This window comes from Arachis hypogaea, chromosome 13 (assembly GCF_003086295.3).
Source record: "Arachis hypogaea cultivar Tifrunner chromosome 13, arahy.Tifrunner.gnm2.J5K5, whole genome shotgun sequence".
Classification (NCBI taxonomy): Eukaryota; Viridiplantae; Streptophyta; class Magnoliopsida; order Fabales; family Fabaceae; genus Arachis; species Arachis hypogaea.
The window spans coordinates 121,605,816-121,627,738 of NC_092048.1; the positions used below are offsets into that span (position 1 = coordinate 121,605,816).

Consider the following 21,923-nt stretch of genomic DNA (forward strand, 5'->3'; position numbering starts at 1 on the left):
CCACTCTGTTTTTTTTATTTTAATGTACATTTTTTTCCTTTTTTTAATCCTTCTTAATATTAGTAAGTTAAATTATTTTATATCCCGAAAAATAAATTGCAAGGTAAACGACAATAGCAAAACCATTAATTTAATTAATATAATTATCCGAATATCAACAAAGTGTACTCCTTACTAAGAGTTGCATAATCAACAACATAAAAGTGTATAACTGAAAGAAGAAAAGGTTCCATAATCCTAAGATCTACCTTCTATTCTGTCCTTCCAACGCACTCATCCATGCGGCGACGTCTGATGGCAGCTTCCTACCTTGCCCTTGAAGTAGACATATCAAAGCACTCTCCATTGCCTGCATCCTGACCTTCCCAGCTGCTACTTCATCCTCCACTGCCTATCTTTTTGTCTTCTCGGCTGCTACTTCATCCTCCACTGCCTGTCTTTTGGTCTTCTCGGCTGCTACTTCATCCTCCACTGCCTTCCTTTTCAATTTCTCTGCTGCCAACTCTGCTTGTAGTTCAAGTAGCACCCTTTGGGTCTCCTCCCTTTCAAAACCATTGCTCGGCTGATGGGAATTCATACTGAAGACTTGACTAGAAGTCGGCTCCAACCCTATGCCACGCACCCTACCCGGGTGCTCCTTTCCGAGAGCTTGAGCAAGCGAATCATTATGAGACAACAGTCTAGAGGATTCATCACTTTGCTCAATAGCCTCAATTCTTTCCTACACACATAGATAAGCAATTATAAGCATTTATTAGCTAGTCACTAACCGCACAGACTTCCAATAAAATTTTAAAAACTAAAACATAGGAGAAACTACTTCCCGATTCTCAACACATTACTTACTCCAATAGCCCGAGCTACATCATGGACATAGGAGCCGTTAGCTCTTTTGTGCGTTAAGAGATACAACTCTCCTCTACTAACTCTCCTCCCTTGTCATTCCGACTGTACCAATAATGATGACAAAGTGAATAAGTAGAGGAAGAGATAGTTAAAAAACATTCCCAAAATTAGATTACCTCTTCTTCTCCGAGCCTTGCCAAGCTTTTCGATCCGCCGGTGTGGGTGTAAAGCTGCTTTGATCGATTCTCAGCATTTTTCTTACACTTCTCCTGTCATGCCATCAAATTAAGAGTTACTAGACACTAGTTCTGACTAACTCAATGTGACATAAATGGACTTTTTCTGTTATAAAACAAAACTATATTACCTGTGCCTCTTCACTATTGCGATAATCGAGAAACCATTTCCAATGGTCTGCAGTAATTACATCTGGGCGGTTTTCAATATTTTCTTCAAGTGAAAGTTCTGGGTCATAGCAGTGATGGTATAATCTGTTCCTCATTTTCTTCCAAGCCCTTCCTAGCATTTTGAATATTATACGCTTGATAATTCCTCTACTATCTTCTTCAAAATGGAACATTTCCTGCAACATTAAATTAAGTTGTCAGTAGTGTTCAAATTTTGAGTTTGGAATGGTACAAAAAATTAAAAATAACATTTTACCTTTACACATTAATTATAGACCTTGTCCCTGGTGCGAACCTTTCTCCAGTACTTCTCACAGATTGGGAATTTGGTGTAGTCAGATCCCAGCAGTCCCATAACGCCGCTTAGTAGACCTGCTTCATCCCCAACTGGTTGCAGTGCACTGTTAAATCTGAGTACGATCTTTCTTCCGTTAGGTGGCTTCATAGCTTCCTTCACACTCAGTTTGACCTGTTTGATTGTGTCATCAGATTCTGCAAAACATGTTTATTCTTAGTTAGTTACCATTGGAGCCAAGCTGCGATGACATCATAGGAAATAGCTGAATGAAAATTAGAATTAAATAAATTCTCTTATACCAATTGTTTTAACATCCCAAAATTCTGTGGTCTTGCGTCCCTTGCACTTCTGAGCATCCGATGCAGCAAAAAGGTTATCAACATGTTGGTCAAAAGAATCTACCTCTTCTGCCTCTGGGTCTAAGTCTTCGGCGTCCGGCTCCGAGTTTTGAACATCATTCGTGCAAGCCTGTGGAGCAGGCAATGGTTCGCTGCGGGGCAGACGAAAGGGGCATAAAGACGAGGATGTGGGGGCACTACTGCCACTGGGCGGCGGAATTGGGCAATCCGCTCTCTGCAAAGTTGAGGCCGCATCAAATCCTACTTGAGGCTGCTGACATGCTGTGTCTACACGGGCTTTCTTCGTGAAACGACCTACCTTGGACATCTTTCCTAACTGCATTCGGATCATAGCAAAGTGATAATAATTAATATACAGATAATAATATGTATTAACATGCAAAAATGACATTGGCATACCCCAGTTACTATTAATCGAATTTGGGTATTTATGGCATATTGAATTAAACAATTTATAAAATGAGACCAAAGACCGCAGTTAAGGGTAATAATAGATAATATAATATATAATATATACAAGCACAAGTGGACAATATATTATTGCTTTGTAAAATCCCTCTCTCATAAATATATCATAATATATATCTGTATAAAAATGTTGATGAAATAAATATTAATAAATTAAAGCCTACATTTGATGTACTTTTGTGGAAACTTGTTCATTGGAATGGTCTGGTTGTAATTCTAGATCTCATTATATATTTCTACAAAAATAACAAGGCTTATAAAGACTATAGCATCATCATCATAGCACAAAATACTACAAGCCAAAAAGTTAAATAAAAAAAATATTCTATGAATTATTAATTATGTTCGAGGATAATGTAAATTTAGCTATATATATATATATAATAAGTAATAAACTCAATATGTACTATTCAAAAATCATTACAAAGGAAAAAAATCCTATCTGTCTCCCTTTACTGCAACAAACAAATTTGGTTTATCACGAGTAACAGTGGTTTTAGGAAATAGAAACATTAAAATAGTTCACCACACCTCAATCAAAAACTTGATTATTCAAAATAATTTCAGTATTTTTTAATAAAATATAAAATAGGCAGTTCCTTTCTCAAAATGTCATTCATGTCTATGTTATTTTATTTGCCAATCTGAAATCATAACTATTCTAATTATGGCAGCACATAACATATAGATTAGGAGAGTACATGAGTAAATAGATTGAGAGTACATATATAGATTAGGAGAGTACATGAGTAAATGGATTGAGAGACTCTATTAACAAAGAACTCAAAGTTGGGCCTAAAAAGGTTAACCATTGATGTATTCATAATTACTCTATAATGCCTAGATTCATCATAATATTCTGCACTATTGGAGGTTAATTTTGGGCTTGAGACTTAGCAGTAGCATGTTTATCAATTAGAAATTTGAATCAATAGAAGTATCTAGAAAAGTAAAAAAGCCAAGGAGCACTACAGCCTTCAGAGAATTCATGTTTTGTTATTTGATTATGCTTATATTGATCATACACGTTATTCTAATACTACTTTTTCTAAGTTTGAACTAAGACAATTCATTTGACCCAAAATATATAGTCATGAATACATAACAAAAGTGCAAAGTCTCTGATACATAGCAAACAATATTTGATAACTAGAATCCTAATTCTTGTATATAATACTCCATGCCCATTCTTATTAGTTTAAGTCACTTCTCCTGTATTTTAAGGTTACTAATTTCTAAAAGATTGAAAATTTCCCCTTTTCTAAGGTCTAATTGTGCTTGGAATCATTATCAAGCATTAGGTATTTTTTAGCATTTAAAATAAGTTAAAGGATCCTATATGGTAAGTAGGAAGTGGAAGACTTGAGAATCATGATAAATTGGTTTAGCGTTATTAGTATTGACTAAGAAAATACTGAATGCAGTCAATACTGAGAATAAAAAATGCAGGTAACCATTATCAGCAACAATATTCAAATATAACAGTGAGAACATAGAAAACGTAGTTCACTGAGAGTTAATACCCAACTCAGAATCCACTATTAACGGACTCATGCTCCTCATCAACAAATGGCACTCCTCATTAACAAATTAACTCAGCTAACTAACCACATTAGGAGCAACTTGCATGTCAACTTTAAACTCATTATTGGCTTCTTTTTCAAACACTAAACAAGAAAAAAAGCACAGGGTGTCCAGTGGTGCTTACCCGCAGGTGGATGACTGGATTGACGGTGAGAGTGGAACCACCAGGCTTCGGGCAGAGCGAGAAGGGGCTCTCGACACTGGATCGCCGTAGAGACAAGCGTGGAGGAGAAGAAGCTGGACGAAGAAGGCTTCTTAGTGGTTCGACAATATTAAGCAGGTTTAGTATTAGAGGAAAAATAAAGATTATAGATGTGACGGTATCTTCTCTGATTTTAAATTTAAGTTTTTTTTTTTGTTTTTGTAATTTTTTATAAGTATTATTAGTTATTAATAAAAAAATTATAAAAAAATATAAACTCAACGAATAATCACCAAATTAAACAAATTTGGTTTTGTAAAAATTTAAGAATAATATTGGTTGTTTACAAGGAAAAGTTTATAACAAAAATATATACTTAGTGTAAAATTACCAACATTTTGCGTATAAGAATATCTTATTTTTATAATCATGGATTCCAAAAACATAATAAAAAATTCAATCTCTAAGATTCATTTTAAAAATATATATTTACTGTTGGGTATTGTTGTTGTATTCTTAATCTACTTGAAAGTAAATTTAAATAAAAACATAAAAAATTTTCTTATTAATATCATAATGTTATTACTAATATATAGAATGTAATACTACTTATAATAATAATAATAACAACTCATTATTGTTACGGTGATACTAATATTTTTTATCGTTATATTATAATAATATTATAACTAATTATAAATTAATGAGTGCATTAATTTGGTGTAAACTAAATTGGTAAATTATTTGGATAAATTAAACTATTTCGATATTTTAGGTTATGAATTCAGGATGTAGCTATAGATATTGTTTAATCAAATCATGGCTATTAATTAATTCATGTCATTTTGCCCATGTGATAGTCATGATTACATAATGTAGTTTAATAAGTAGTTTCACCACCTAGGTTTGTGCATTTATATTTGTATTACATTTAAAAAGGTATATATATGACAAATCGGTAATATAAAAATCTTGAATTCGTACGAACCATTAATCCAACAAGTCACAATATAAATTAATTCAAGAATTATATACTAATTTGAGATTAATCTCCTCCAAATTCATAGCTACTTCATCAAATTCAATATCCAAAGGAAAAAACACAAACAGTCACATTGTTCAATTTAGTCCCAATATTTCATAAGATAAGCCAGACTAATAATAAAGCGTTGAGTCAACAGATATCATTCTCCTCTGGAGTTTTATTGAGGTCAAAGGTTATGATGGAAGGTTGTTGTCCTTTAGAGACAACCTCATCAGAACTATCTAGCATAACGTCTTCTTCGAACATTGAATCTTGAACTATCTTGCCTGTCTCTTCCGGTACTTCTTGAGTCTTTTCCCGAGCCAAACCTGACGGATACACCATAAGCAACCAAGTTATTAGAATTTACAAATTTTACCAAAAACCAAATCACAAAATAGCTCGATGTTATAAACTGCTGGTTTGGCTTACGTTTCTAAAGTTTCGTAAGACCTCTTTCTATAAGAGTGAATTCCTCCCGAGATGCAATATCAAGTTTAACCTGCAGACTATTCTGATAGCGTGCCTTCACAAATATAAAGAGGTTCCAACTGAAAATGTGCAGTAATTGGTAGCTAGAAGTCATCAACAATACTAACCAGAGGCACTTTCTAGATACTTCAGCAACATTTAAAGCTTCACGTGTCAACTTAAGAACATGCCCTATGGAAATTGTGGTAGCTAAGTAACTAATAAAGTACCATTCAAACACAATCATTTTCAGAACCATCCAGACCAAACAGAAATATAAATCAGGTATATGTGTTCTATTCTACCTACACATGAACATGCTAAGGTCAACACTTGGAATCTGGAAGGGGAATATAAGATAGAAGAAAAAAAAGAATACAAGATACAATAAGAAGGAATAATGTATGAAGCCATCCTGAATCAGATTGATAAAACAATCCTCAAAATAAATTCCAAGAAAGGTATCACAGGAGTTCAAGCATACAAAGTACTAAACAGAATAAAGGTTATAGGGAGTATCTTAGAGACACCAGATCATTCATAAAATAGGAAAAAAAAGAGAAGGAAAAAAAATTATCTTGCAACATTTCATACAAGGAAAGTAAGAAAGCGTGTTCTCAAATGGACATTTCATATAGATAGGCATCTATGCAAGTAAGAAAGTGTATTCCAACAACAAAATAAGAATTCATCACCTTGACATTTCACTACAGAAATTCAAAGAATTGCACCTCAATACGTACATAATAAAAAGGAGTGATTTTTTAGAAGAGTATAAATAAGCTAATCTTAAATGTGTGAGTAAATTAGAAATCTGTCTTGCTGATTTTAGAATATGTAAATTTACTAATATATCTTCTACATCAGCAAGTAAATTATAAAATGAACCATGTATCTTTACTAAAGCCTGATGCCAAGTGCATTCTATACCATACTCCACCTTTTCAATAGATTAACAAACGACACTGTGTAAAATAAAGTACCAAATGGACATGTAAATTAAAAAGTGTGCAATGCAAATAGAGCAATAACAGGTGCCAGTTGGCAAAGTAAAATCCATTCCTTAAAAAAAGCTATTGGGGTTAAAACCAATGCACAACCATTGTATATATCTTATTCCTAGGTCAGCTACCAGGCTGTCAGCAACTACATACAATCAAGAAGAGCTAGAATCCTACGTATTTATAATATTCAGTCACGTTCATTGCACTAACAAGATGCACTAACAATGTTCCAACTGAAACAAGAAACTATCACACTAATACAGTACTGCTACAATTAATAATCTGAAAAATCCATCATCATGTTTCGGTGTACAAATCATGCTTATTGGAAGATTCTAGGAACATGCATATATTTATTTACTTACCCATTCAGTACCTCATTTCACAAAATAAAGGTCAGCAACTGGCCATATCACCATTGAGTTAAACAATTGTACCCAACTAGATGGCTAAACAAATCACAAAAAATCCAAACTTTACCTGCACCTCCTCCAGCATTTGTTGCAAAAGGAACAGGTTCGTGCTAGTGACGAACCCGAAGCCGAATTTCTTGCGGTACTTTGTTGCGAATTGAAGCAATCCCTGCAATGTTCAGAGTTTCAAATATGTTAGGCCTTTTTGAACGTGCCTTTTAGTTACAGACAATAAAACATCTGGCTTGAGTACGGCAGGTTGAAATATAGCCAAACAGCCTTTTTACGAGCAGACATATGACAACGTACCGTCCTAATATCTCCATGCGCAATAGTAACATCATCACCTATGTGCCTGTGTGCTGAGAATGTATTCAGCCAAGACTGAATTGGCAACATGTTGAACCACGGTTCTCTTGCGAATGATGTTGCGTGCTCTAGCGAAGAGAACGAGGAGGCTTCAATCATCACCTTGCAAAATAAGATTCTAGAGGCACAAAGAAAAAGGTCCATCTCTTCCAATTTCCCTGGTAACTTCGATCATGTCAGTCATAATACAACGTCAATTACAATCTAGTAACATGCTACCAAATTACATAACTTCAGGACAAAATATGATAATAAAATCACAATCTCCAGGTGGATTAATTGTAAATAATGAGCAGTATACATCAAGTGTTTCCATGGTCTAATATCTATTGTATGCTCGTTGCTAATTAATAATTATGCAAGTTTATAACCCTCAACAGTGCTATGCACAGAATAATATTGCACATGTCCTAAATTAGTATCTAAAGACATCTATACATAGGCAGCCTCTTCGCAATTATCGATGGCATCAGTGGTTGGTTCCTCTAAATCGTCGTCCCGTCTCAATGACAAACCTTCGACGTCAAACTCAGCCAAGCCAGGTAGAGTCGGTTGGGGAGAAAGTTCGAACTGACACTATCCTATGTCTTCACCCATTTCAAACATGTCCCTTGGGTTCACATGGATTACCACACTCCATTCTTTATCAGCATCATCCTCCACATAGTATACAAGGTGAGCCTCGGATGCAAGAATGTACGGTTCGTCATCTTCCTGATCACCGGTATGAATTGGATGAGAGAAGTTAACCACTGTGTGCCCCATAGAGTCTTGTTTTATGCCTCTGCCAGAGGTGGTGTTTGCTCAGATACATTTAAACAAGACGACTGTGAATTGACCGCTGTAATTTAACTCAATGATGTCCACTAGTTTTTCGTAATACGAGACGCCACCAACAGCAACATTACTGTCGCGCTTGCTTGCATAACTCCTAGTGTCAGAAGTGACATACACCCCACTATTTTGGGTTTTCAACCCTTCCTCTCTCGAGAGGGTTCTGAATTTAAATCCATTTACGTTGTAAGATGTATAGCGGCTAACTTGAACATTGGGCCCACATGCAAGCCACTGCAATTCGTTCGGGTGCATGGTGCTTCCCAATGGAACCTGGCAGTTGATAAATTACAAGTTTCATGATCTTGGGATACAAACAATATGACATCATTTGAATATGTAAATGTATAAATGATACCAGGATTCACCTTACGCCTGAACCAATCGGAAAGTTCTCTGTGCACAACACTGTTTTTGTGAGACTGGGACCTTGTCCTACTTCGTAACTTTCTTTTTATGATCACCCTAAACTCACTGGAAATGTCACAAAAATGTCATGTCAGGTTCTCCAACTATAGAAGTTCATACGAAGTCGATACTTTCAAATGCACTTACTCAAGATACTTTTCCACAGCCAGGCAATTGACCAATACGTGACGGTGAGCTTGGAATTTTTCAGTTGGTGTGAGGGTGTAAAAAGAAGCAGCCCTGACTGCCTTTCCAACCTCGAGGAACATGGTTGCACTCTCATCAGGCATGAGTTCACGCAGTCGATCGTCAACACGCAATGGTCGATTAATCCTACTCTCGACATTATCTAAGTACCTTGAACAGAATATGAGAATCTCCTCAGATAAGTATCCCTCTGCAATTGAGCCCTCTGGTTGTGATCTGTTACGCACGTACTGCTTGAGACGGCATAGGTACCTTTGGGAATATAACATGTGTCATAAGCACTGATTAAAAGCAAAATAGATAATTTTGTTTAATAATTACCGTTCAATTGGGTACATCCACCGATAATGCACTGGGCCACCGAGATGCACCTCCTCGACCAGATGCACTGTCAAGTGAACCATCACTGTGAAGAAATAAGGAGGGAAAATCATCTCCATGCGACACAGAGTATGAACCACGTGATCCTGAAGGAGAGGAAGTTGTTGAGGGTCTATGAATTTACTGCATAATCGGCAAAAAAAGGATGACAAATCCGCCAGGACAGAAGACATTGGGGCAGGCAATGCATTCCTTAACGCGATTGGAAGTAGATATTCCATTAGAATGTGACAGTCGTGGCTTTTCATGCCCGACAACTTGCACTGTCGTAAGTCCACACAGCGGAAAATGTTGCTAGAGTATCCATCTGGAAAGACGACGTTCTTGATAGTCCTTAGAAAGAGCTCCTTCTGTGGATTGGTCATAGTAAAGATGGCGGATGGGTACTTTTTGTCTTCCCATGGCCACAAATCATGCTTGATTCCCATCGATTGGAGGTCTCTTCGAGCTTTAATGTAGTCTTTAGACTTACCTTTCTCGTTCATTATGGTGAAAACTATGTTGTCGCACACATTCTTCTCTATGTGCATGACATCAAGGTTGTGACGCAATCCATTGTTCTCCTAATATGGCAGCTCAAAGAATATACTCCTCTTCTTCCAAGGAGTCTCGTCTTGCACGGCAGTTTGCTGTCCACGTGTCCTTTTCCCCGTAACCGATTGCACCTTGCCAAGTTGGACATGCACACCCTCTAACTGCCGGATAATGTCTCCACCAGAGACTTTGATAGGTGGACCTCTATCCTCTATCTTTCCATCAAAGGAGTACCGGTTTTTTCTGTATTTGTGGTCATGATTCAGAAAGCGACGATGACCCATGAAACACCATTTCTGGCTGTGTGTGAGCCAGTTAGTTTCAGCATCCAAATTGCACGCAGGACAGGCTCTCCCACCGTACGTGTTCCACCCAGATAAGTTGCCCAGGCCTGGAAAATCACTGATTGTCCACATCAACGCAGCAAACATCTTGAAGGTTTTTTTTCTCGACTGCATCATAAGTTTCAACACCCTGCCATAATTGCTTCAACTCGGTGATCAACGGCTCTAGGTACACATCTATGTCATTTCCAGGCATTTTAGGACCAGCAATAATCATAGGGAGGATAAATGAAGTGGGTTTCATGCAAATCCAAGGCGGCATGTTATACGGGATAAGAACCACGGGCCAAATTGAGTACTTCGAGCTCATGTTCCCAAAAGGGTTAAAGCCATCGCTAGCTAATGCTAGGCAAACACTGCGCGGATCACGAGAGAAGTCAGGATATCGTATGTCAAATGACTTCCATGCCTCGGCGTCCCATTGGATGCCTATACATACCATCAGAGTTAGGACCTCTCTTATGCCACAACATGTCAACGGTTGTCTTACTAGACATATATAACCTTTGCAATCGTGGAATAAGGGGGAAGTAACGAAGAATCTTCACCGCCTGTGGTTTGCCATTCTTCTTAACAACCATCTTGATCCTCACCCTAGAGTTCTTCTTAGTCTTATGCTTCCATCTCGATCTCCTACACTGCTTGCATTTGGTCAGCTCTTGGTCGTTGCCCTGGTATAGCATGCAGTCATTTGGACATGCATCTATCTTCTTGTATGCGAGGCCTAGTTTTCTTATGAATTTCTTGGCATCGTGCACAGTGGATGGAATCCGGGCATGCTCAAAGGCATCCGCGAGCAACTCCAAATTATTCCGAAGGCCTTATCTCTCACTCCGCACATGGACTTTATGTGATAGAGCCTCACAAAGAAAGACAACTTAGAGAACTTTGAAAATCCTGGGTATAACTCCTGCTCCCCGTCTTCGAGTAGGTCGTGAAAGTTGCGGGTCTCTCGACTAGGTTCATTGTATAGGTAAGGCAACTCATCCATAGCGCCGTCGTCATGTTCATTCTCTGAGTCTTCTTCGTGGCCGGGAAGCCCTGAGAAGTTGAATACCTCGTGGACCATATCAAGCATCGGGGCATTGAAATTTTGTTCAGATTGATCTTCTTGTCCATCACAAGAGCTCTCGACCCCACGTCTCTCACCGTGATGGATCCAAAATGTGTAACTAGATGGAAAAGGGTTTATCACCAAATGATCGAACGCATCCTCTCTATTTTGTAAGAGGTGGAACCCACACTTCAGACATGGACAACGTATCATCCCATCAGATGATGCATTGAAAAATGCAAAATCTAGGAATATGGTCAAACCGTTCCTATATTCTGCACCAACTCGCGACTTTGAAATCCAACTCTTATCAATATGTAGTTTAATGAAAAAATAGAACGACGACACATAGTAAAACAAAGTTAGACCACGAGAAAAAAGTAAATAATTAACACTTGATATATAATGGGAGAATAACTCTTAAACCGAATAATAAAACACACATTTACTAGCATCCAGGATAATACACAGCTAACAGAAAAATAAAAGAAAATTTCTTACTCATTGAATAATTCTGCACTTTCAAAAAAAATTACTGGAAGAAAGAAACTCTGGGTCCAATGCCAAATATTTGAAATGGAAAATAAAATTTCTTCCTTAAAAAAGAAAAAGAAAAAGAGGTATATTATATTAATCTGAGAAATAATAAAATGATAATTAATATAGTATTACAATATATCAGGGGGTGTTCAAGTTCAGTTGACCTTTTTATGTTTAATATTTAATTCTTAAAGAATCAGTTTGAAGTTCTTATATATTAAAATTGTGAAACTGAAATTATATGAAATATGACTGACCCATTAATTATATCAAATAAGAACACAAGATATATAATAAAATAAATGAAGACTTCATTTGAGTATGGAATAAATACGATTGACTCATTATTTTGTACATCTTGTGAGGTTGTAATTATCTTCAACTAACTTCTAAGCTATTAACTGTATATTATTCAAGAATTTTATAACCAATAATTGCTTTCTTTCTTTCATTCGTTCAAGCATTTGCTGGTATAGTTCTTAAAAAATTCACATTAAAATTAGTTAGCAAAGCAGAACTATAAGCCATCTTTGTTAACGGGACAAGATTAACTATTTGGATTCAATGTACCTCCAGAACCAGATATTGAAGTATTTTAAATTCATCACTATTTTAAAGTTCGATAGACTTATAATGTATAAGCATTTCTTAAATAGTTTTAGATGCAGCCTGATGATGAAATATAATGTATAAAAAGTAATTAAATGTTTCATCTTTTAACCCACCTGAATAGAACAAGTGTAAGCTAAAGGAAGCTTTGATTCTGGAGTAGGAGCTGTGAAGTTATGGGATAATATAGCTCCAAGGACTGTGATAAGTCTAAGTCAATGTTATCAAGCTGAAACAAGCAGAAACATGAAAATATTAATGTGTGAACAGTGATATGATGCATGTCACAGTCAACGCGCTAATCATTTATGCATAATTTTCAACCCCTTTGAATTGTAAGTACCTATGCTAAAGTCATATGGTCATCAAGCAATCACATAATAACTGTAGTATATATGAGAAGAATAATGAATTTATAGATTAAGAGGGAAGAAGATTGTGTAAGGAGCACATTTTGTAGCATAAGAAAAGGGACTAGAGAAAAATTAAATAATGCATAGGAGGACAATCAATAATATTTAAAAAATGAACTTTAGGGAGAAAAAGAACTTAATTAAGTTTAAAAGTTCCATCAGAATAATATATTATATGGAAAACAATTATTTTTTTAGTGAGGAATATGATGCCTTGGTGTAACTGGTCAAGACAAAGACTAAAATAATCTTGGAAAAGAATCAAGAGAAAAAGATAAGCTGACAATTCAGTTATACTAAGAGAAGCCAAGTTGTGAGTTTTTTTACCCAATGAACAAGTGTAATAATCTTAATTTTTGCCTCTTATTTCCAATGGCATAGAAAAACACTGATATACAAAAGTTCTCTGAATATATATCACTTTCTATCGAACTTTAAAATAGTGATGAATTTAAATTCTAGTATAGAACATTTCAATCTTAGAAAAGAGATATTAGAATGGAATCAAATGCTTTAAGCATAAAGAAAATTCAAACAAAGAACCTAAAATTCCATTCCTTTTTCAATAATCCTCACAAAAAATCAAACAAACCCGTGCTTGTCCAAGAAAATCAAAATAATTATCTTTAATTTCTTTTATAATTGTTAATGTGAGTTGACGGTCAATAATAATTAACTCATGCATTATGCACTAAACCACAATCACAATAACAATACTAATACCAATAGTAATAATTTAATTAATCTATACGGTGCTAAAAGAAGTTTTGTATAATTAATAACAGTAATTGCAATAGTAATGGTACAAAGTAAATATGAGAAAACGCTAACTTTAGTCTCTAAATTTTTCAATGTTTATCAAAACAGTTTTTAATTTTTGGAAATGACCAAATTAGTTCCTGAGTTTATAAATCTCAAATCTCCATTCATCTATAATTCAATTGATGTTAACGCAGAGTACTGACAATAGAACGCTAAAGTGTAGTATTAAGACTTCAGTATGATTAAATATGTATTTCAAATTGGTTAATTGAATTTATTTTAGTCTCTACACCAATATAAAATTAATTAACCAAAATGAGTTTAACTAAAATACCTATTTGATCATATTAACTAACATGGGTCTAATACTCTAATTAACCAATTTAAAAGGCTATTTGATTTCTTAGCCAAGTCATCTTACTGTTGGAGATGTCACGCTTACCAGTATTGGGTTAATTAATTATAGTTGAATTAAGAACGAACAAAGTGGAGATTACCAAAAATTAAATATATGTAATGTAGCATATGATGCCTTGATGTAACTGATCAAGACAAAGACTAAAATAATCTTGGAAAAGAATCAAGAGAAAAAGATAAGCTGACAATTCAGTTATACTAAGAGAAGCCAAGTTGTGAGCTTTTTTACCCAATGAACAAGTGTAATAATCTTAATCTTTACCTCTTATTTCCAATGGCATAGAAAAACACTGATATATAAAAGTTCTCTGAATATATATCACTTTCTATCAAACTTTAAAATAGTGATGAATTTAAAGCCTAGTATAGAACATCTCAATCTCAGAAACGATTAATAGGACAAGATTAATTATTTGGATTAATTATTTGGAACATGATGATTGAGTTTAACTATATTCCAATTATTGAAGTATAAATCAACAAGAAAAAGAAGCAAGAAGCTCTAGTTCAACATTGATTATGCATCAACATTAAATCAAGTGCATAGAACAACATCAAAAGATAGAAGCCCCAAAATCATTGAAAGAAGATCACCTAGAAGCCATGCTCCTGAGGTACTTTCTTTCAAATTAATAACACTGTTTCCTTAGCAATATGTTATGTCTCGGAACTTGGAACCTTTGCAACACAAAATCATACACAATTTTGGTTATGCAGTTTTATTATATTATTAGACTAAGTTTTATTAAATTGCCTTTTTAAGGAGAGTGGATAGAATAAGCTACCCTATTTACTGTTATAATAACCGGTTATTGATTCCATTTACGTGTAAACTGTGAAGGTTGATGGCATTATTGTATATGCAACAATTGTGATTGAAATTTGTTTACATATGTCGGAGACTCAATTGATTCCTTTGGTATTTTTTCATTGAATTATGTAATGTACAATTTTTTGTTATGATTTTTCTTTTGGTATTAAAGGAAAAGGCCAAGCAAAATACCTGAATTGGAATCTCAGGTTTCTCATCTGAGAGAGGATTTGAAGAAAGTGAGGGAGCAGCTAAGTTTATCTGAATCATGCAAGAAACAAGCTCAACAAGAAGCTGAGGAATCCAAGTAAAAACTCTTTGCGTTGTCTCTCAAACTTAATTTAGTATTCAAAACAGACAGGATTATGAATAAAGACTTGCCTGAATTGAATGGATGAAAAACAAGCCAGGAATAAGAGAACATACAGTTCATAGAGAGTTTGATAAAGCACCCAATATTCTTGCTTACTAAAAGTGGATTCTACTTAATTTAGTCAACCACACAGTCATGCAGGAAGTACATTAGTTTAAGCCAAATCGAAAGTGCAAAACTGGATTCCAATATGAAATTGCACTAAGTACAGACATATCAAGTCTCAGGGTTTAGAAATTGGAAAAAAAATCAAATATGCATGTTACATTGGGGGAGAAAATAGGAACATATGAGGGAGAGGATCGTTCCTCACATGCTTTTGACAGCAAAAGTTCACATGGCACAGGGATGAAATTGTAGCAAAATTAATTTAACGACAACCATTCAAATTAAATTGGGGGAGGGGACAAGAACGAACCTGAGAGAGGGGATAGGGGGTGATCGGCGCAGAACAGGGCAAGGGCAACGGGGAAGGCTACCGACGACGACACCGGGACGGATGGTTGGGGCGACCGCCGACGACGTCACGGAGGTGCACAGAAGAAGGGGGAAGACTTGGACGACCCTTTAATGAAATGAGGGATGAGTCACGGACGGTGGTGGAAGGAGACCAGGGATTGACGCCTTTGCTTTGCTAGGGTTCATGCCAAAAGGAGGAAGGTTTCTCGGCGCTGAAATAGTTTGATTGGGGTACTTTAATGAAACACCCCCACCTACCCTGTTATTGGGTGCAGTTGGGACCAAAACCGCTTCTAATTCAGATCTATTGGAAGTGGACTCCCAGAATGCAACAAGAACTGCACCCCCACCCTGTTATTGGATGCGGTTGGGACGAAACGGCCATCAATTCGGATCTATTGGAAGCGGACCCTCAGACCACAACAAGAACTGGAGCATCTCACTGGATTTGCAGCGCATTGGAAGAAGGCTGCTAATTTTCCGCAGGTAAGAGCCGCGTCCCTTGTAGTGAAACCAAAATCATACCTTGGCTGATTTATCCCTAAGCTCGAAACACCTAAAGAATCTCTCCTTTCACAAGCCTAATTACCCGGATTTCGTTCCAAACCGCCAAATTGAACTCCAAATCGACAAGAACACAATCTAATTCACACAATATCACTATAATCATTATAGGGTTCACTAGTTCAATAATTCACAAGGGTTCAACAGTTTCTTACCTTACCCACTGATTAATTGGACAAAACCCAGTGATTATCCGCTCCTAGACTTCACCTGAACCATCAAAATCATTCAATTTCTCAATACCCAAACTCAAAATTCACAAAATTAAGGAGGGGAAGAACTGGGTAAGAAATGGAAATCTTTTACCACTTTGTTCAGATAAAATTGAGGAGAATTCCGAGACGAACACATAACCACTGATGGCTCATCAATTGGTGCTTCGGATTGAAAGTTATGGATGATTGAATTTTTGGAGGAATAAGGATTTTTGTTACGTTCTTAACCTTCTCCTCTCTTCTTTCAGCGTGGGTGGCTTTAATGAATGGGAAGGGAGGCCGAAGCAAGGCTTATATGGGTTGGCCTTGGGCTCGCTTTGGGCCCGGTCCAACCAATTCGGCCCATTAGCCTGGTTTTTGACCAAAATCTTTAAAATTTGTGTCAAAATTTGTATTTTTAGTATTTCTAGTCCTCTGAATTATAAAAATTTAATTTTCTAATTTCTTTGAATAATAATTAATTTATTGACTATTTATTTATTTATTTCGCGGTGTTTACACAAAACGCAGCTTGCATTTTGTATAGAAAAAATATTATAAATGAGAGTCTTACCTATAAATACCATTGTCAATTCATCTTTGTTCATATGTGTTCCTCACCATCATTCCTCTTTCTTTCCTACTTGTGAGTTTTTTGACAATTAATAGTGTCAAAAAAGTTGGGTTAAATAAAGTTGAGTTTATAGAAGGTATTGTAAATTTGTGAGTATATTATAATGGTCAGATTATACCAAACACATACGAAGGAGTGACTTTTATTTGTGAATATCCATTTTTCTTTGCTATTCCATGCACCATGAGTTTTATAGAGTTGTAAAATGGTCTTTGTGAGAACATACAAAGTCACATTTCAAAGTGGGTGAACAACATTTTATACAGAAATCTTGTACAAGTATTTGGTGGGCTGATACAGTTTCAAATAATTCTCATCACTGACAATGCATGTATGCAGAAAATATTCTATATTTATCAATAAACCATGATAGAGCTATATATTGAGTTTGAACAGCATACGGGACTGGATGCGGTTGGTGAGGAGGTCAATGTTGATGAGCTCAGGGATTTAAATTGGGAAGAAGATAACAACGACAATAAAGAAGAGTTTGAAGCCAACTACAAAGTCGATGACAAAAACGATGACGAAGACTTGGCAGGCAATCCGGCTGTCCAAAATGAAGCAGATGCACTTGTAAACTAGCACCCCTTTGGTGTTCCATCTTTTATGCAAACTCTAGATCTCGCAGCCATGCATGCCTTGAAATTTTCTTAGTATGCAAATATGGGTATGTTATGTTTATTAATTAAAGATACCACTACAATTTCTTTTATTTGCCTTGACCGACTAACAGTGGTTCGCATGTCGAAGGTGACGGCAATGTTGCGGCAGAAGATTGTGAGTTTAGTATTGGAATGGAATTTGGTTCTAGAGAGTCGGTGACATCTGTAATCAAAAGCTAAACTATCTCTAGAAGAGTTGATTACACTGTGTATGAGTCTGAACCGCAGATATTCTATGCAAAATACAAGGGGTATGGTGCAGGATGCGATTGGCTCATCCGAGCTAGCTTGATTTGAAAGAAAAGTTGTTGGAAGATCAGGAGATATAATGGCAAACATAGGTACACCATCGGAACGATTTCACAAGATCATGCCAAGTTAGACTCAGACACAATTGCAGGTGCTATTAGGCCATTGGTTGAAGTAGAGCCATCGATAAAGGTGAAGTTTATTATTGTAGAAGTTCAATCCAGGTTTAACTACACTGTAAGTTAATGTAAGGTTTGGTTGGCAAAGCAGAAATTGGTCGCAAAAGTTTTCGGTGATTGGAAAGTTTCTTACCAGACTCTGCTAGTATGGTTGAAAGCAATGAGTACGAAGATGCCAAGGTCTCGTGTTCAAATAAAAACGCTCCCGATTTATCATGAAAGTGAGGAAGTTTAAGGTGTAAGAGTTCTCCATCGTATTTTTTGGAGATTCTATCTGTGTATTATAGCATTTAAACACTGCAAGTCATTGGTGCAGGTTGATGGCACACACCTGTACAGAAAATATAAAGGTACACTTTTAGTTACGGTGGCACAAGACGGGAACAAAAACATTGTGCCTATTGTATTTGCCATCATGGAGGGTGAGATGGCAGACGCGTGGGAGTTTTTCCTAACTAATTTGTGGAGATATATTGTTACCATTGATGGTGTGGGCATTATGTCCGACCGCCATAACTCCATCGATGCAGCAATGGCTCGTAATAATGGTGTATGGTCACCACCAAGAGACGGCACATGTTCTGCATCAGGCACATCGAGTCCAACTTCTTAAAGAGATTTAAGGCTCCGTACTTGCATAAACTCATGGTTAACACATGTATTTGACTTCTCTGTTATGGTTCTATGCATACTAATTTATGGCATTTACTTATGATTACATGGTTCATTCTACAGGCTATTCTAGGACAAAATAGAAGTACAACAAAAACTACCAAAGGCTTAAAGAGCGGGGTGAGGCATATACTCGATGGTGTAATGAGATCGGTATTGAGAAATGGGTATTGGCATTTGACAGGGTTCATCGTTGGGGTCATATGATGACAAATTTGGTAGAGAGCATAAATTCTGTCCTTAAGAGTACGCGTAACCTTTCTGTGACTGCCATTGTTAGGTTTACTTTCTATCAGCTAAACGAGTTGTTTACTCGGAAGAGCATCGAGGCTCATGAGCGCTTCCGTAACGAATTCACTTATTTAGAATCTGCCTCCAAACGAGTTTAAGAAAGTTTTCAACGTACAAGAAACATTGTGGTCAATCAGTTTGACAGGCGCAATGAGATATTTGAGGTTTGTGAAATGCAAGATGGTTCTATATACACTGTTAACCTTGCACAACAACACTGTGATTGTGGAGATTTCTAGGTCAAGCGACTTCCATGCCGTCACGTTCTTGCATGTTGCGCTAACCAGAATCTTGATTGACAAGCATATGTACATGATGTGTACAAGATGTATGAAATTTGCAAGGTCTATAAATGCGAGTTTGTTTTGATGGGTGACCCATCTACGTGAGCTAGATATAGAGGGGTGAAGGTGATCGCCAATTGGACATTAAGGTGCATGACTAAAAGTCGACCAAAATCAACCCACTACTTCAATTCGCGGGATATGCGTGGTCCTCGCTGGTGTACTATATATGGATAGGAGAGACATAGTTGTAGCCGGTGTCCTCAGCGCGCAGGTCTAAGCTCTGCCGGAGGTCAATAGTGGTTAAGCTTTCTATTGTATTTCTTACTATCTCATCAACTTTTTTAACGTATTTAAGCATGTGCACTTTCTTTTGTAACTTTTTTACCTATTTCAGCATGATGTGCATTTTATTTATGTATGCGTTAAAATAAAACTAACCAAACTTATAGTAATAAAGACGAGAAAAAATATAAATATCTAAACATACAATCAACCGTATAATGTGAAACACAACACTAAAGATAAACTTAGGTAGACAACAGGTGAAGAAAACCACAACATGCTACTTCTTTGGCGCCTTCTTCCAATACTGAGATGGGGTGTATTTTTCTGGGGGAGTAACCTGTGTCCGTAGATTATACGAACGACCTTCAAAAGCACCCGCATCTAGACCACTAGGTCCGCTACCACCGTATCCGTCAGAAGCACTGACATCTGGCATGCTGGCTTCGCCCGTATCATAGAGACTGGAAGCACTCATGTCTGGAGAATTCGCTCCACCACAATAATACTCATGATGCTGGTCATCCCTTCTAAATCCCTCTTCCTGTTGCGGATACTCATTCAAATCGAACAATTTGATACGTGGAACCTCAGAGGGACGAGCAAGGTCAATGGCATGCAACTCTAGATACATCGAGAAGTTACTAGCATGCTCTGAAAGGGAGTGATGACTAACAGGTACTGTTGTTATTCCGGTATGTACTGTTGTTGTTGCTCGTAAACTGGAGGCTGAGGCTGTTGGTCATATGTCATGCCTTGAAACTATTGGTCATATGCTAGTTTCTGAAACTGCTCGTATGCTGGTATCTTCATGATAATAATAATAATAATAGCAATTATAATATTTAGTGTCAATAATAATAATAATAATAAGAACAATAACAGTAATGATAATAATAATTAATAATACCTGTACCTGTTGCTCATAGCCTGGTGCCTGATACTGGTGCTCATAGACAAAAATATGAAACTAACGCTCATAAGGGGGATTTGGCTACTGAGGTTCAGGTGGTGGTGGGGTTGCACCTGCGGTTCATTCACATCGGCTTTTGCCCTGGGAACTCTACTTGAAGGCGTAGGTGATTTTCGTACTGCTCTATGTACTACTTATAGTACACCGGGAGAGGATGAAAATCTGCAATATTGTCCCCTAGCTGCAATGTATTATAGTGGTCAGAACTCTACATGTCAACCCAGCCTCTGTTTGTCACTCCAATCATGGTTCTGTGCGCCGATCAACTGCCTACAGTGAGCATCACTAATCTGGTATGGTTCATCCGGTCGAAGCTGTGCAAGCCCAAATTGGCATCTTATTTAGTCTGTTGGGTGCCACTCTATACACTCAAATGACATTAATGGAGACTTTGTAGAGAACATAAACAAATGTACAGCTAGGTCTTTAGGAACCACCACTCCCATATACGACCGTCAGTAAACATGACGCCGATGAGTTAAATTATTAGACATAATAAACTGCTTATCGTAAATTGTTAAAACCTACGTCGTCAACTCTCATATCATCTAGCTATCGCCTAAAGTGCCGTAGATCTTCGCATATATCTTGTTAGCGACGCTAATGACTCCACCTAAATAATATTAAAATGATTACAACAACAACAACAACAACAACAACAACAACAACAACAACAACAACAACAACGATAACCATTGACGACGCGCAAGTGGAACACCAACAACGGAGAGATCATTGCGAAGAATAGGTGCTAAGAATGGCATTAGCTCCTACACCCAAACAAAAAGCAGAATGAGGGGGTCATCCATCTCTTTATAGTTATATTGCGATGCACGACACAACGACCTGTACAAATGTGACAAACTAGCTACCCCCAACTATAGAGTGGAATGCGGTGAAAAAAATCTCAAAGTAGAGATAAAAACTTCGAGTTCAAAAAATTTGTCGACTTGTCTAAAAATACAATTGTTTCGAGCACACAGAAAATGTGAGTCCGAACATACCACTTGATGAACTCTGGTGTGTCTAACGATTCAGTGTCTTTGCAACGCCAAACCCATGCAATGTTTATCTTCCTTAATACATGATCATCCAGACTAGGCACCCTACCAAAACAAGCTAAGCAGTTCTCCACCAAGAATTGGTGACTGCAGTCCATTCTTCCTGTCACGGCCTTCCAATTAATCGGGAGACCAAGTATATGGGTCACGTCTTCTAGTATCATAGTCATTTTGCCGACTAGAAGGTGAAAGGTGTGAGTTTCAGGCCTCCATCGTTCTATCAAAGCACTCAACAGTGCAGAATGTCATCTCATTGCACCTACTCGCGAAACATGGTGGAACCCAGTTAATGCTAGGGCCCCTGCAACCTATCTCATTATAAGTTTATGGCGGATCAAGTT

The 21,923-nt window shown here is 36.8% G+C and overlaps 1 protein-coding gene across 3 annotated transcripts; it reads right to left on the reverse strand.

Annotated features, from left to right (window-relative positions):
- Positions 1–5,162: 5,162 nt before the first annotated feature.
- Positions 5,163–16,167, reverse strand: LOC140177995 (uric acid degradation bifunctional protein TTL-like). 3 transcript variants are annotated; one of them, XM_072212412.1, is made up of 7 exons: positions 15,491–16,167; positions 14,892–14,960; positions 12,413–12,525; positions 7,326–7,543; positions 7,084–7,185; positions 5,561–5,654; positions 5,163–5,457 (listed from the first exon to the last, which is right to left on the reverse strand). In XM_072212412.1, exons 4-6 carry the CDS (start codon positions 7,527–7,529, stop codon positions 5,565–5,567), a joined length of 396 nt encoding a protein of 131 aa, XP_072068513.1. In that variant the 5' UTR covers positions 7,530–7,543; positions 12,413–12,525; positions 14,892–14,960; positions 15,491–16,167; the 3' UTR covers positions 5,163–5,457; positions 5,561–5,564. The 3 variants fall into 3 exon arrangements, 2 of the variants coding, with proteins under 2 accessions (XP_072068513.1, XP_072068512.1); XR_011869932.1 differs by lacking the exon at positions 14,892–14,960 and having other exon boundaries at positions 5,561–5,679; positions 15,491–16,164; XM_072212411.1 differs by lacking the exon at positions 14,892–14,960.
- Between the last annotated feature and the right edge of the window lie 5,756 nt (positions 16,168–21,923).

Coding starts and splice junctions, on each gene's coding strand:
- LOC140177995 (XM_072212411.1), bottom strand. CDS start 7,529: ATGGACCTTTTTCTTTGTGCCTCTAGAATCTTATTTTGCAAGGTGATG. Junction 7,186..7,325: donor CGCATGGAGATATTAGGACG/GTACGTTGTCAT, acceptor TGAACATTGCAG/GGATTGCTTCAATTCGCAAC. Junction 5,655..7,083: donor AAATGCTGGAGGAGGTGCAG/GTAAAGTTTGGA, acceptor ATATTTGTGAAG/GCACGCTATCAGAATAGTCT.